General features: G+C 33.9%; 2 protein-coding genes and 1 pseudogene across 4 annotated transcripts in view; 1 reads left to right on the forward strand and 2 right to left on the reverse strand.

Moving 5' to 3' along the window:
• Nucleotides 1-206: 206 nt before the first annotated feature.
• On the forward strand, nucleotides 207-7,413 carry SYCP3 (synaptonemal complex protein 3). 2 transcript variants are annotated; one of them, XM_025283633.3, is made up of 9 exons: nucleotides 207-355; nucleotides 1,199-1,344; nucleotides 2,146-2,209; nucleotides 2,370-2,404; nucleotides 4,129-4,246; nucleotides 5,060-5,159; nucleotides 5,790-5,888; nucleotides 6,833-6,937; nucleotides 7,066-7,413. In XM_025283633.3, the coding sequence occupies exons 2-9, from the start codon at nucleotides 1,212-1,214 to the stop codon at nucleotides 7,117-7,119; spliced, it is 708 nt and encodes a 235-aa protein (XP_025139418.1). In that variant the 5' UTR covers nucleotides 207-355; nucleotides 1,199-1,211; the 3' UTR covers nucleotides 7,120-7,413. The 2 variants fall into 2 exon arrangements, with proteins under 2 accessions (XP_025139418.1, XP_044797367.1); XM_044941432.2 differs by lacking the exon at nucleotides 207-355 and adding an exon at nucleotides 362-500.
• CHPT1 (choline phosphotransferase 1) overlaps nucleotides 6,971-16,407 on the reverse strand; it is a 30,409-nt gene continuing 20,972 nt past the window's right edge. Inside the window, exons 5-9 of one of the 2 annotated variants that reach the window (XM_025283631.2) lie at nucleotides 16,011-16,142; nucleotides 13,354-13,512; nucleotides 12,543-12,668; nucleotides 9,476-9,586; nucleotides 6,971-7,145 (exon numbers count right to left, since the gene is read on the reverse strand). In XM_025283631.2, the coding sequence (XP_025139416.1) occupies nucleotides 7,101-7,145; nucleotides 9,476-9,586; nucleotides 12,543-12,668; nucleotides 13,354-13,512; nucleotides 16,011-16,142 (573 nt within the window). In that variant the 3' untranslated portion in view covers nucleotides 6,971-7,100. Of the gene's footprint in view, nucleotides 7,146-9,387; nucleotides 9,587-12,542; nucleotides 12,669-13,353; nucleotides 13,513-16,010; nucleotides 16,143-16,407 lie in introns of both variants that reach the window. The other variant, XR_003108793.3, reaches the window with a different exon arrangement.
• LOC102389482 lies at nucleotides 9,593-12,535 on the reverse strand (annotated as a pseudogene).

A 16,407-nucleotide genomic window follows, 5' to 3' on the forward strand; every position in this document is an offset into this window, starting at 1 on the left:
TCTGGTAAAATTCTACTTTGCAAATTAAGACGTATGTTCTTCACATTTCATAATTTACTTGTTCTTTCGCCATTTTATTAAAATATTCTGAAAATTTTTAACTTAAATTACAAAAAGCTACTGGAAAGCGCCACGCCTCCTTTTTACTAGCCACAAATTGCCGCTCTGAACGCACTCAGGGTCAGCAGCCTCACCGAGTTCGTCATCTCAGGGGGCGGAGCCCCGGGGCCACTGTAAGCATGCGCCTTCCAGCCAGCCAATCAGCGACGCTCCTGGGAGGCGAGGCTGGCTTTTCTCCCGCCGGAATTCGGAGTTTCCTTAGAGGAGTGTCGCGGCTGCTAAGTGTACACTTCAGGTAAGGTACTTGGGCAGCGGGAGTGGAGGGTACGCCTGTCCAGAGACATTAACTGCGGTCCTCGGCCATTGTGGTGTTTTTCGGGCGTGAGGAGGGAAGCGTTTGTCCTGCGTGGGAGTCTGAGCCAGGGGCTACTCTTGACGAGGTAAAATTTTCCTGCTGGCTCTCCCGGTAGCCTCTGACAGGAATTTGAAGGCCTTAAAGCTCTTAGTGGGCAGAGCTGTCAATGGCGGGGAGCGGGCGGGAAGGCCCAGGTTGGGCAACTTGGGTTGAACGTGGCGGGTGGACAGGTTGACCGCAGGCGAAGAGGGTGGGCTTTAGTCTCCGTGCACACGCGTCTCCCCCCTGCCCCCGCCGCTAATCCACAGAAACCATTTAGATTAACTCAGGGCTCCCCTTCACTGGTCCTCGAGGCCTGGGTCGTGGAATTCTTACTGGATGTGTTTTTCTGCGGATTTTATTTTGTATTTCTGTTGCTGGCAGTTTGGGGTGGGGTCGTGGTTGATTCTGTCAGTCGATGATTTCACTCTGTGACTGAAATGCAAAATCTAGATGGGCCTCAATTTATTTAGCCAGAAGCTGGCAAAAGCGGATCTAGAATTCTGCCGCCCTCCCCATCCTCAGAGGAGAACTCTCCATTAAGGCACCCCAGGAGTCAGGGGCAGTGTTGTCATTATCTTGTTAACTTTTGCTCCAACAAAGTAAATGAAGAGAATCCTAAAGTGGAATTCAATTATCTTTATTTGATGTCTCTCATTTTGAAATTTGCCAGTCTGTTTAAATAGTGTCTTTGGATTCAGAAGGGTTTTTTTCGTGTTTTTTTTTGTTTGTTTTTTAAATCAGAAAGCATTGAAAAATGGTGCCCTCTGGAAGAAAACATTCCGGGAAGTCTGCAAAACCATCCGTGGGGGATCAGGCTATAAGAACCTATGAATTTGAGCAAGAAGACAAAAAAGATCTGAGTGGTTCAGAGGAGGATGCCATTGAAGGTACAGTAAACCTAACGTTTACTGACCACGTCCTGCATTTTCATGTATTTCATGTTTCTGCTTGGGGGCTAGTGAAGCTTCTATAGCATCTTTCACCTGATGTCTGATAAATAGTACAGAGATTATTATGACATTAACACAGGAAGACTTGCAAAATTGTTTGTATAAAATGGTCTTGGATCCTGATTTAATTCCATCTAACCTGGTAGGCTGCAGTCCATGGGGTCGCTAAGAGTCCAGCGCGACTGAGCGACTTCACTTTCACTTTTCACTTTCATCCATTGGAGAAGGAAATGGCAACCCACTCCAGTGTTCTTGCCTGGAGAATCCCAGGGACAGAACAGCCTAGTGGGCTGCCATCTCTGGGGTCGCACAGAGTCGGACATGACTGAAGCAACTTAGCAGCAGCAGCAGCAACCTACATAGAGGCAGCTTCCCCCGGTGGCTCAGTGGTAAAGAATCTGCCTGCCAATGTAGGAGGGCTTGATCTCTGGGTCAGGAGAAGATCCCCTGGAGAAAGAAATGGCAACCCACTCCATAATTCTTGCCTGGAAAATACCATGAGCAGAGGAGCCTGGTAGGCTGCAGTCCATGGGATCACAAGAGTTGGACATGACTTAGCAACTAAACAACAATACAACAAACCTGCAGAGAAAGTATTGCGTTTATAAATCTGCTTTAAAAACTTGTCTTGGCAGAAAGCTTAAAAAAAGCACAAACCCTCAAAATTAAGATATGATACCATTAAAAAATTACCAAAATAACACACTTAATTTCAAATTTTTTTTTATTGTCATGCAGAGAAGACCCCAACACTTGAGAAACAAGGGAAGAAAAGGACTTCTGCAGCAGTTGAAGATATGGGGTAATATGGTCAAAACAATTTTCACCTGTTAGACTTTAAGAACCATCTATTTGGTTGTCCCATGAGTATTGCATGTAAAATACTGGGTATGTGATATTCCTTCCAAAACAATAAATATTTTATGGATCCTTAAAACTTTTCTGATGTAATTTTTTCATAGGGGTGAAGTACAGAATATGCTGGAAAGATTTGGAGGTATGTTTTAGGAGATATATGTGTTCAACATTGTTTTAAACCATATAACTTGTATAATAGTAAATAATAATCAGTGGACTGTAAGACTTTTTTAATGCTTTGTTCTTATATGTAAGATTTTGCACAGATATATGTGATTCAGCTTCATAGATTTCCTTATTAACCTTTTCCATTTGTTGATGTGAAAAGAGAATGGTACTAACAATGGGTTAGGAATGATCTTGTTACTTTATACATGTGTAGGTTTAATAGATTATGGAATTTTAGAACAAAAATGGATGGGAAAAATATCCCTCTTTGTATGACTTTCATTGACTAAGTGATGCAAACACACGCATATCTGTGTCAGTTTTTCATTTTCTCTGTTATTTTCTATGACATTCTTGTGTTCTTTACTAAATGCAATGTAAACTGAAACCTTTAAAATAACTTTATTGTTATTTTTACATTATCAAACTATGTAATTGAGAATTAAAGACAGTGTTGCTAGTAAGAGATGTATGAAAATGTGAAAGTGTTAGTCGCTCAGTCACGCCCAACTCTTTGTGACCCCATGGACTGCATGCAGCCTGCCAGGCTCCTCTGTCCATGGGGTTTTCTAGGCAAGGATACTGGAGTGGTTTGCCATTTCCTTCTCCAAAGAGATGTATAATCAGATAAAAAAATCATTAAATTGTATGTCAAATATTAGTTACATTAACTATATTGGGGATAGTATTCTGAAAAAAGAGTAAATATTTGGCTCTTCTCTATAGATCATTCATACAATCAAATATTTTTTTAAAGCTTTGCCTTATTTGGTAGTAGCAAAATACTTGACCTTATAAATGTATTATTGGAGATGGATATTGGAAATCCCTTCTGGCTCAGCTAGTAAAGAATTCACCTGTCATGCAGGAGACCTGGGTTCGATCCTTGGGTTGGGAAGATCCCCTGAAGAAGGGAAAGGCTACCCACTCCAGCATTCTGGCCTAGAGAATTCCATGATTCCATGGACTGTATAGTCCACAGGGCCGCAAAGAGTTGAACACGACTGACTGACTTTCACTTTCACTTGGAAATACCAAATATCGGATAGTATAGGTAACCTCATCATGGTTGCTGAAAATGACTATTGACAGTAGATCCATATGCATGTGTTTAGCAAAGAATTATTAGAAGTATTAAAATTTTTATGAAATGCAGTACTTATTGGCAAAAAATGGCCTGTAAAAAGCTCCATGGACATATTTAAGAGTTCCTGAATGAATTTATTTAGATACCTACTTAAATTAAGATTTTCCTATGCTTTGTCTCTCTTAGTAAAAAATATATTTAATAGTATCACTATGTTTTTAAAAACATTTTAACTGTTTTTATTCTTTTTAGGCTTTTAAAAAAGTTTTGTGTTTTATATAATGAGTTCTAAATTTAGTCTTTATTAGTGTCTTCTTATGAAAAAATTAAAGTCTGTCCTTGAGACCTTTTTTTTCAGTTATTAGCTCATTTTAATCATCTCTAAATTATAATTATCTCTAGTTAAGAAAATAAGAATTGAGATACCAATAACTAAAATTTTTCTCAGGAAAAAAAGCAAGCAACTAATCATGCTTTTTGATAGTATGTGTATTTTTTTTAAATATCTTCAAAATTCTTGAACCAGCTTTATCCATATTTATTTGAATATGTGGGAATAAATAACATACTTTCACATTAAATTTAATGAATATCTATTTTCATTATAGCTGATATTAACAAGTCTCTTCTTGCCAAGAGAAAGAGACTAGAAATGTATACCAAGGCTTCTCTCAAAACCAGTAACCAGAAACTTGAAAATGTTTGGAAAATCCAACAACAGCAAAGGTAAAGTTGTTGGTTTTTTTCACTGCCACAACATTTGTATCATTCCTTACTACTCATGGGTACAAATTATCAGAAGTATTATCATCTTCAATTTATTGGGATTTCTAGTAAAAATTATATTTGATTTTCCTCTAAGTCTTTTAGTCCTATAACTTTATTTCTTCACAGACTTGAAATACATTTCCTAGAAATCAATAAAGGTGACCTCTTTCCCCTTTTAAATAATGATTGAGACTTTTTTTAAACAATAAAAGTAATTTATTTTCATTTTAAAAATACGCTAGCTGAATAAAAAGTGTCATGTAAACCATTGGTCTTATAACAGTTAACTATTTAACAATATATAAAATGATCACCTTATATATTATAAACAATTTGTATATTTTAGCTGAATTAACTATTCTTTTGTACAAAATCATTGTACCAAAATGGGGGAAAATTAAGTGAAATATTTCTATTTGAAAATCTTCTATAGTAACTTCAGTGAATCTATCATATCATAACCTGTATTCAGTAGGAGAAAATGAAAAGTAAATTGCTTGGAGATAAAATGGACTTTTCTGGGAAAATGTATATATATAATAAAACTCCACTAGTTTTCAAGAGCTAAAGTGCATGAGAGGATTTTGAGGGTTTTTCTGTTAGTTGGTTAGGAAAATATATATTTCTGGAATCAGCATAAGTCATACTTCTTGATTTCACATCTGGAAATTTGATACTTTCTCTTTTATTATAGAATAATTACATCAAATCAATTTTGTTTTGATAGTTGCTCCACATTGATATGAAATATAATAATATTATGTTTTACAGGCAGAAGCTTAACCAAGAATATTCTCAGCAGTTTCTGACTTTGTTCCAGCAGTGGGATATGGATATGCAGAAAGCTGAGGAACAAGAAGAAAAACTTGCTGTTAGTATTATGCTTAGCTTTGTAGCTTTATAATTAATCTATTATAACCAAGTTTCAAGTAGAAGTGGAGAGCCTGGCCTTGTAGTACACTCATGGAACTCAGTCAGGTTCCATTACCTGTTGCTGGCTGTGAGCTTGGTTCTGCTGAATGGTAAACCATAAGTACAGGCACATACCATATATAAAAGCTGTTGGTGTTTGCTTCCTACCTAACACTTTGTTAATATGAAGTTTGCTATTAATACTATGTAGAGGTTATAGTTATTGGTAATGACAAAATCTAGGTTATGAGTCTGTAAGTAATAGATAAAGTAGGGTGAAGGGCAAAAACCATTGGTTGAAAACAGGCCAAGAAATTGAAAGATCAGCAAAATTGGAAGGATCATCTGTGTTTACATAGAACTCAAGAAGAATTAAGACATGTTTTGAGCACTGTTGAGATTTCCTATTCAGTGACTAGCTGGATTATTATTGTATGTAAGTGGTAAACACATTATCTAAACTCACAGTAAATGTTAAGATAAAATCTGAAAAATACTGATTTAAAAACTGTTCCTTTTAACATAGAATTATTTTTTCCTAAATTTTACCCAAATAGTTATTACATAATTTTTTCTTTTACATTTGCAGAATCTGTTTCGACAGCAACAAAAGGTTTTTCAACAATCTAGAATTGTTCAGAGCCAAAGACTGAAAACAATTAGACAATTATATGAGCAGTTCATAAAGGTTTGTTGTATTTGTTAACATAATACATTCTTATAAAATATAGTTTATATGTGGAAGTAGAATATAATTTTTTCTCAGTTTAAGGGGAAAACATTTTGCTTACACATTTTAAATTCTTAACTATTTTCCATTCTGAATTCATTATATTTTATTTAAGTGCTAAATGCTATCACTGGACATTATCACTTGGTGTAGAAACTTTAGTACTATATTTGACACCTCCATTTCCCTTATTCTTCACCACTGCTACTGCCCTAGTTCAGAACCTTGTTATTCTTTGCTTATACTATAAAAACCCTTAACTGATTTTTCTGTTTACCAACCCATCCTTCATGGGTCTGCCATACTGTCTTCTGAAAACATTATCTTTTCCCTCCTGAAAAACTGTCAGTAGATTCTCATACTGAATTCTTAAGTATTCAAGATTTACTCCCACCCCCCAATAATATGATCCTTTTTTTATGCTTCAGTTACTACATTCATCCTTTACTTCCACCCTTTCACATAATTGCTTTCTCTGAACTCTGCACTTTGGTGCTGTTGTTGATGCTCTTGCCCTAGAATACTTTTAACTTCTTTTCCCTTACCTTTTCAATCTTATTCTTTTGGCAACTAAATTGGAATTAATCCCCATTTTCTACTACATAGCTACAGCAAGTTGTGCTTCTATTCCTTTTATAAAATTTTGTTATTTTTTGTTTATTTCTTCCAGTGAGAAGGTACACCACTGTTGTAACTCCTTTAATAATATTTGATTTATGATGATATTTTCTATTCCTTTAGTGGATATTTTGGTTTTCATGTATTAGAATATTTTTATTTGAGATAAATAATGTGCGTTGTTGAATATTAAAAAGTTCCTACTTTTGAAAATTAACTGCATAAGTTTTGAAACTGAGATGAAAAGTGGTGGTTTGTAACTGACCTAGCTTTTTGTGTTTTAGAGTATGGAGGACTTGGAGAAGAATCATGAAAATCTACTTACTGGTGCACAAAATGAACTTAAAAAAGAAATGGCTTTGTTGCAAAAAAAAATTATGATGGAAACTGTAAGTTGTTATTCAGAACTGTAAAAGAAAGTATTAATGTAAGCATTGAAATATTTTATTTGCTGAAATATGTATTAACACTTATCTAAAAATTAAACCAGTGTTTAATATCTTCTCTCATGTAACAGCAGCAGCAAGAGATGGCAAGTGTCCGAAAGTCTCTTCAATCCATGTTATTCTGATGACTCTTTGAAGGAAGAACTTGAACCTAAGTAACATGATACAATTATAACATTAGCTAATAAGTTGTGAGAGTGATTTAAGATTCTGGTTTAAAATATTATATAGTATTAATCATTGCAAGACCATTCTTTTTGTTTACCTCCAAATATGAACTTTTGTGAGGAGCAGCAATCCCTAAATTATATGTACCACTTTGCTTCAGCTCTTTAATAGTGCTAGTGATAATATAGCAATAGTGAATTTTTCTAACATTTGTCATTTAACTTTTAGCAATAAAAATGATTTAATTGCAAGTTTTGGCTTCGTGTATTTGTATCACTTCCAAAAGGTAGAAAACACAAGTATAGATGGTTAATGTTCTTATTTAAGGGAAAAAAACACAAAATCTATTATATGTACATCCTTTCGTGCATATTCATGAAGTTACACTGCCAATTCTAATAAAATAAGATTTCAAAAAATACATTCTATTGACTTATAAAACTTATTAAAAGCAACTTAAGTTTCCCTTCTGGAATAAATTAAACTGCTAAAATCCATTTTAAAAAACCAAACAGGATATATAAATACTGTTTTAAGGCATGGATTTTTGAATGTCACTTCTACAATGACATCAAAATGCCATTTAACTGGGCTCAGTCCATAATTAAATGACATATGCCCTTAGTAAGGATTAACAGCATTTCATTAACATACCTAATTACTTATGGTTTAAGTACTTCACATCGGTCTTTAACTATAAATTACATAGAATGTTTTGTTTTCCAGTTTCAATATTCAGTAAATATATGGAAGTTTTTACATTCATTTCCAAACTAACAGTTAATTCTTATACCTGGTATTTTAAAATGTACACTTTTTAAACAGAGAAAAACATATTGAACACTTAATAAATATTGTTTCAGCAAAATAAATTTTAAATATTTGGGTTAAACTTACTATTTTTTGCTGAAAATACTTTCCCTGAGTTATTCAAAACAATATGCCCAATAGAAGGAGAGAAGAGTGACTTTGTCTTGTTTCTCCATATTTAAAATTCTAATTTTTGTCTCATAATCCACCTTTATTTTAGGTTTTCCAAATTTTAAAACACAAATACATACTGATTCTCTTCTTCTGTGATCAGTTATATTGGAAGAAATTAGTCCTCCATCATTAACAAATATCTGACATTAGGGACAGTTTACTTCCTAAATTTTTGCATTTTGTAAAGGATTTCCCTTTTAAGCCAAAGTACATGTTGGAATATAAATTTTAAGTACTATTCAAATTAAGCTGTTCATACTGAATTTACCAATTGTTTTAGAAGCAAAATAAGTACTCCAGAGTATATTCATTGTACTTAACATATTTCCTTTTAAGGAATATCAACTTTTGCTCTTTTTACAACATGCCTTTTTATTGCTTAAGATACAGTACATGTTCATTATTTCTTTTTTAAAGAAATGTTTTCAACATATGGCTTATGGTCTACAGAACTGTTAGATAAAAATTACAAACAGGTAAGATGAGAATTGAGGATCTGGGTTACCAAAGAACCATATGACAGTTCTATTATTCATAATGAGCAATAGAAACATTTTGAGAGTGGAAAGATAAGAATCAATATTTAATGTACTTAGTGACTGAATAAAAGATACTTATTTTATCCCCATTTTATCTTGAGTGAAAGTGTACTTGAAGTAGCTTTAGCTGATATTCTAAAGGAAAGATACTTTTGTCATGGTTTCATAAATTACTGATTTTCTTATATGTCAATTGTGCTTAGGCTACTGTTTTTATTTTTCACAAATGGACATGTTTAATATCCACTTTTTTGTGACAATGAAACTTAGAATATCAAGGAATAATTGGCTCTCACTGTAAAGATGCTTACATTTGACTCAATTACAAGTCTATGCACTTACGCAATATTATGAACTCATTTATCAATTCTTAGCAATCAAAGTAACCATCTCCCTCAAGATGGCTAAAATCCTCTTTACTGAATTTTTATGTAATCCTTTGGCAGAGAAAACCCCAACTGTCTGATAAGGATTTCTGAGACAAACAGATTGCTCTTTAGAACTGTAGTGGTTCACTTTCTTATACTTAGAAAATTGAAATTTCCTTCTTTGGTTTTGTTTAGAATTAATTTATAGGTTGTATTACTCTGATAATACCTTGATAAGAAATGTTGATAATGAGGGCTTTGCAACTAAGATACAATGGATCTACAGGACTTAATTTTTATATTAAAATATAACCTTATTTGATAATATACTAGCCTCCTGCAAAGAGGGATTCCTTCACTCATAGGTTCCCCTAACTGCTTCTCCTCTTTTCCTTGGGATATTAGTCAATATGCTTGTGAACCTGTTCAGGTGCTTGATGACATGAAGTCTTGAAGATACTTAGATGAAGGTGTCTTGAAATTTGCAGGCACAAAGCACTAAAGTACCTCATCATATCAAGTGAAGAAATGACCTTTAGAAACAAAAAAGAAAATATAAAATGGATTATGGTCTATCTTTTCTGAAGTAGCTATTTTTTTCTGTCCTCCACCCCCTAATCTCAAACCTTAGCCAAAAATTCTTCATCAAAAATATTACATTTTATAGTTTGTATTTGGCCCTCACTGTAGTCCTCTGGAATATGCAGGGTATTTCACAGATTCAGAAACTGAGCTCAGAGTGATAAAAGGTCTTGACTAAATTACAAAAGCTGAAAAACAACAGAACTCAAGTCTTCTGACTCCACATTCTTTCAGTTTTCTGCTGTGCAACAAAGCCACCAGTTTTCTACTAGAAGGGGCTGTCAGTCATTAGAATTGAAATCATTCCATCATATACTTTTCTTATTCCTTATTCCTGTGAAAGTAGTTGTAAGACAGTAAAGGCCTGGAAAAGACACCATAGTTGAGGGAAGGCATACAAAAATTGTGTTCTTTACAAAATTAAGGAGGAAGGCACACATTTAAGAACTTTCCCAGACTGGGGGCAAATGCTTCCTTTCATAGAAAGGAGCCTCATGGCTCTGTTGGTAGAAAATTCTCACTGATAAGAGGAAAATCTTATTTACTTGAAAAACTCCATCTGACTTTTCTCTTTCTGAAGCAAGAACCTTTTCTCTTAAGGATGCCAAAGGGCACAATATGTTGGTTTTGGTCCACCTGCTGTTTGTTTGCTTGTTTTTAATTGTGGTTTACAAAGTGTTAACCACAATTAAACTGAATTAAACTTCCTTAGCATAATCTCCACCACTGATGTAAAACTAGGCCACCTCACTCATTACAAGTTAGGTGCTTGAATTTTTACCACCTGATACTTTAATTATACTCATTATATTTGGTAATACTTATTTAAGTTCACCAAAAGGAACCCTACATTGAATTTAACTTCCTTAGCATAATCTCCACCACTGATGTAAAACCAGGCCAACTCACTCATTACAAGTTAGGTGCTTAAATTTTTAACACCTGATATTTTAATTACACTCATTCTATTTGGTAATACTTATTTAAGTTCACCAAAAGGAACCCTACATTGAATTTTCAGATACTTTGAAAAATCACCCCCTATTTCTTAAATTTAGATTGTTTTGTAGCACTAATAATATTTATAGTGGATAGTAATTTAAAAGAAATCATTCTTTCAAACATTTTTTAGAATATTGCCTGAGAACCTTTCAAGGATTAAGATTTGTATCTCACCACCATTTGAAGAATGGAAGACTTCTGAACAGATATTATTAATTTACTCCAAAAAAGTATACAATAAAACCTAGAATAAAGGATGATCACATGTACCCCATTGATCCATGCACAGAACAGATAGGTTTTAAAAAACACCTCTCTCTAGTAAATAGTGTGAGATCATTCAAATTATCAAAAGGTTCAATGTTTCTTTTAGCTCACTTTAATATTAATTTTTGTATATCTCTAACAATTTGACGAAGTCTAGTGAGGTCTGGAGGTAGGGAAAAATGAGGCAAAATTGTCCAGAAATAGCACTAATTGAAGCCTAGCCATAAATGTCTCAGTAAAATTTTTTAAAATGTTAAAATTGCCTCCTTTATTTACTTGTGATTATAATGTTAGAAACAATGATTTTCTTTTCCTTAGATGGCTAAAGCTGCTTTCTTATGCACCATAATACTATATTTTATAATTTTTAAATAGAAATTATGTATTATCTATATCACTTTTTTAAGCAGGATGCAAGCTATGAGAATTGAATTTGCTTGATAAGAATCATCATTATTAATATAAATTTTGCACTATCCTCAAGGGCCATACACATATATATGGTTGCTTACTTCTAGCACAAATGGTCCTGGAATCCTGTACTTGGTTGTACTGTCTGTTCTGTTTCCTCAGTATTAGCTTACATTTCTTGATGAAGTAGTGCCCTCTGCTAACCCAAATTCCATTTAATTTACCTGTTATCTGCTATAAGTTCAGAGTAATTCTAATAACCTGGATTAAATAAGACACTAATTCATGTTTGTAAAGCTTTGCCAGAGAGTGAAGTGATTTTTGACAATTTTGTACTTTTTTTTTTACTTTTATTTGCATTTATTTTTTGCGGCAATTATTCCCAGGCCGTAAGTTTTTGTTTCTTCAGTTTCTTCTGGGATATCTTTTTCTCCTGTGCAGCCTCCTCTTCTGGTCTAGGAACAATCTGTTCTTTTTCAGTAAGGATCATCTCAGTGTGGCAGGGAGAGCTCATGTAGGGATTGATCCAATCGTGAGCTCTTGTAAGTCCTGCGCTGCATCTTGGGGACTTTGTTCACCTGGATGTGCTTAATGACCAGAGAATCTACATCTAAACCCTTAAGTTCAGCATTATTACTCTCTGCATTTTTAAGCATGTGCAGTAAAAATTCACCACTCTTTCTGGGCCACCAACCCTGCATCCAGCCCCACTGTTTGGCCTGTACACACCTACCAACTCCATCATTGTAACGACGGAATGGCACACGTTGCCTCTTTAAAGTGACATCTGTCAGATACTTGGTGGCTTGTCGGATATGCATACCCTTTATGGCCTGGGCAGTTTCACGAGTGTTCTTAAAGTGAACACGAAGATTTGAACCTCTTGATCTGCATGATTTTGTGGGGTTTTCTGGGTCGAATGAATAGTGTACCATTTTTAGAGGTCACCTCAGGCCACTTGTACTGTTTTCTGGTACTATTTTTTTTTAAGGCACACAGTTTTGTTTTTAAGGATTTACATTGTTGGAACTGTATCTTTATGTATATGTGGGCCATATTCAAACACAATATAAAAGGAACTTTAAAGAAATAATTTTAAATGTTCAGAAATGTTTAATAGATTAGAAAGTTAGGGCTACCTAATACCTCACTGAAATGACTCTTAAGCATAGTATTATCTGACATTTGTTGAAAATAAATAAAAAATCTTAGCAAAAAGGTACTTACCATTGCTATCCATAGAACAATATATTCGTCTACAAAATTATTAAAGTACTGGTCTAAAAATAAAAGACCTGGGCCAATAAAGACAGTGTCTTGAAGATACAGTTCACTTTTGGTCATGTGAGCTATCTATAAAAAAAGTAAAAAAAAGAATTTCACTATTAAATTTTAAATGTTTTATTTTCAGGATAGAAATAACTAAATCTTTAATTTACTGTTAAGATAAAGATAAAAAGGCCATTTGGGCTGCCCTCATAGCTCAGTCAGTAAAGAATCTGCCTGCAATGCAGGAGACCTAGGTTTGATTCCTGGGTCTGAAAGATCCCCTGGAGAGGGAATGGCTACAGACTCCAGTATTCTTCCCTGGGAAATTTCATGGACAGAGGGGAGCCTGGCAGGCTACAGTCCATGGTATCAACAAGAGTTGGACACAACTTAGTAACTAAACCATCACCACCACCACCACCAAAGAGACCATTTAATCTCACATTTGATATGGGAATATTGAATCTAAAATCTCTCAAATTCAGGACTAGGTAGCTTGTTAAAGTTTCCAATATTTAAATTCCTTGATATCAGAAGGTTATAACTGATAATAATTGTTAAAACAAATAATTAAGAGAACTTACACTAAGGAGTCTTGTCTCTGAATAAAACATTCATTTACAGTATTACTTGGAGCACAAATAGCTAACTATTTATTGTGATACCACCACAAAAAACCTACCCATTATATGAAAGAGTTTCCAGTTTTGTGTTTGAGGAACAAATACATTATTTATACCATGAATCATAAATTAAAAGAATTTCTTACCACCAATTTCTGTGAGACTTTAGCAAAGACACATCCAAACATTAGGGTATAAAGACAAGGATGCTTTTCAAACAAATTAGTTGCTGACTTTTTATAAATCATTATTGCCAGTATAATAATTATTCCTATGTGGAGTCCAGGTGATAAGACACTGGTACCCTAAGGGATAAAGCAGAAAATCAGCACCACATTTTAACAATGCATTTATTACACTGCAAATATTTTCTGAGCATCTACTTTGTGTTAGGAACTAAAGACCTAGAGAAGAGTATGATGGTATATGGCCTAAAGGAGTATATAGACCTTAGCTGTGCTTTTCAAACTTCTACAGAACCCTACCAAGGATTACAAAGAGGTAATACAGTGCTACAGATGTTTCATTCCAATTTTATATGAATATACATTTTAAGCTAATAATCACTAAAAAAATGACATCATTTATCTTATACTAAATTTTACCATGTTAAAGGTCATCAACAGGCCAGTTGCCAAGTTAACCTATTTTTGTGAGATACTGAAATAAAGCTTAACCTGCCACTTTTATACAATATCTTAATCATTGATTAGGAGGACTTTAGTCACTCACTATACCAACATCCCACCTTGCCCTGCCTTTTACATTTAGACCACAAGTGCCCTCTTATGTAGCATTGTACAACTGAACCCATTATATTTTTATCTATATGAATCGGGATTCTTTCAGGATTGCTTATTCTGAACAAAATACTGTAATAAATTTGATATTAAGGCTTACTAAATACATAACCATCAATTTAAATGTATCTATTAAAACTGCCTTATTCTTTATTAAGTTTATATGTAATAAGTTAGAACTTACACTAATATTATGAATATTTTAAAGTCATGTCAATAAAATACTATATAGTAATGTTATAAATATTTATGCTATTAAAATGCTGCTTTAAAATAATTTATTTTGACTGTGCTGGGTTCTTTGTTGCTGTGTGGGCTTTTCTCTAGTTGCGGGGCGTGGGGGCTACTCTCTAGCTGTGCTGTACAGGCTTCTCATTGTGGTGGCTTCTCCTGTTGCAGAGCACGGGCTCTCGAGTGTGGGCTTCAGTAGTTGTAGCTCCCATGCTCTAGAGCACAGGGTCAATTGTGGCACACGGACTTAGCTGTACTTCAGCACATGGGATCTTCCTGGACCAGGGATCGAACCTGTGTCTCCTGCATTGGCAGGCAGATTCTTTACCACTGAGCCACCAGGGGAAGCCCTTAAAATGGTGCTTTTATCTGTTAATTTTATTCAGGGAAATCTGCTGCTAAAAAAAACACTGAAAAACCACTGGTTCAAGAATTTGAAATCAACCACTTCTTAGAAATAGTGTTTGATTTCTTGTCTCCCTTCAAATATTTAATCAATTATTTCTTAGTAAAATATTCTCTAAAATGGACACTGATCCTCGCTAAGTTTATCATTTTTAGTGGAACTCACTTTCCAGCTAGTGCTCTATTTTATCATCCATGGTCAAGCAACAAGTACTCTTAAGCCCTTTATGCAGAGTATTCTAACATTTCTAAAACAATTCTGAAGTCAACTGACAAAACACCTCAAAAAACAACCAATTAATTTTTCCAAATATATCAGAACTTATGTATCTGAGTTCTATACTTTGCCTTTGACTTATGTATATAAAATATATTCATAAAGGTCGATAATATATGAATTATGATTCCTTTCAAATTGTTTTAAGAGCCAGTATATGTCATTTAAAAGAATGAGGTGTTTTTTTTTTTAAGTAAAAATGCCATATTTCAGGTTTTTACTCCTCTTATTTATTAGGTCTGCCTTCAAGTGACTTTGATTTTTCTCAAAATCAAACCCATCCTTACAGGACAGAAATTCTGAACTACAGCAAATTAAAGAGAATGAACTATAGCTTAAAGGCATTCCAAATATGTTTTGATAGAAGATGGTATCACTGGAATAAGTTCATAATGTTCAACTACCTTGAAGATGACACTTTTTAAAAAAAACATAGATACTATATGTTTAAAAACTGAGCAGAATTCTTTCTGCCTCTTTTCTCTGCAAAAGTACTGAAGGAGTTTTTTTTTAAAACAAATATGAATAAATACAGAAGAATTATAGATGAGCAAAGTGTAAATAACACAACAAATGCAAGGTGTACCCACTCAAGACCTGAGGCTGAAGTTTTTACCTTTTAAAATATTAGGGTAGTTTTAAAAATATATTTCAGTGATGAAATTTCAATTGAATTTACTTCATGCATAATAAATTGCCCCATATGTGAAACCATGACTTTGGACTGCTTTCCTGACATTCAATCAGGAACTCACTCTTGCCTCCTCCTCTCCTATATCAGGGCCAGGCACAAGGAAGAAAACAAATGGCAGCCCTTAATTATGTACAATAGACAGCAGATGATTACATGGAATGTCACCAAAGCCTACTCGAAGAAAGACTGTATAGAAAGAGGGAAAATGCTGTAAAATCAGTCTGGACTGTTTCAAAAATGCCTTTTTGTATTATGTGCCTAAAAAGGATTCCTTTAAGATACTTAGTTTCCTTCCCTATTTTTAAAATTCATCATATTTTTAGTATCTCTATAGCTGGGTGTTAAGAAAATTTATCATAAAATTAATACTGAATGATGATGAAATTAATGTCTTACTGCTATAGTGGATCCATTCTTGCCAACACCACCATGGAGGATAACATGGAAATAATTTGAACAGGAAAATATTGCTCCACCTACTACTCCAAGAACTGGTAAGATCTTCAATTTTATTTCTAGGATGGGTATCTTTAGGGTAGAGGAAAGAAACACTTTATTAAGAAAACAAAATTTATTTTCCTATTAAACAGTAAAGAAACATTACGATAGAACCCTATATAATAAGCTACCCATTTTCTTATAATCAAACCTTAACTTCTGGAATGTAATCTGAAGTGTTAATTTTTCTTCTAATGGTTTTATCTCTTAAATGAATGCACCAAATTTAGCTAAATCTTCTTAAATAACTGTGATGAAGCATTTCATCTCACAAGCCTTCATCTGACTTAGAGGA

Source organism: Bubalus bubalis, chromosome 4 (assembly GCF_019923935.1).
Source record: "Bubalus bubalis isolate 160015118507 breed Murrah chromosome 4, NDDB_SH_1, whole genome shotgun sequence".
In the NCBI taxonomy this organism is placed as follows: Eukaryota; Metazoa; Chordata; class Mammalia; order Artiodactyla; family Bovidae; genus Bubalus; species Bubalus bubalis.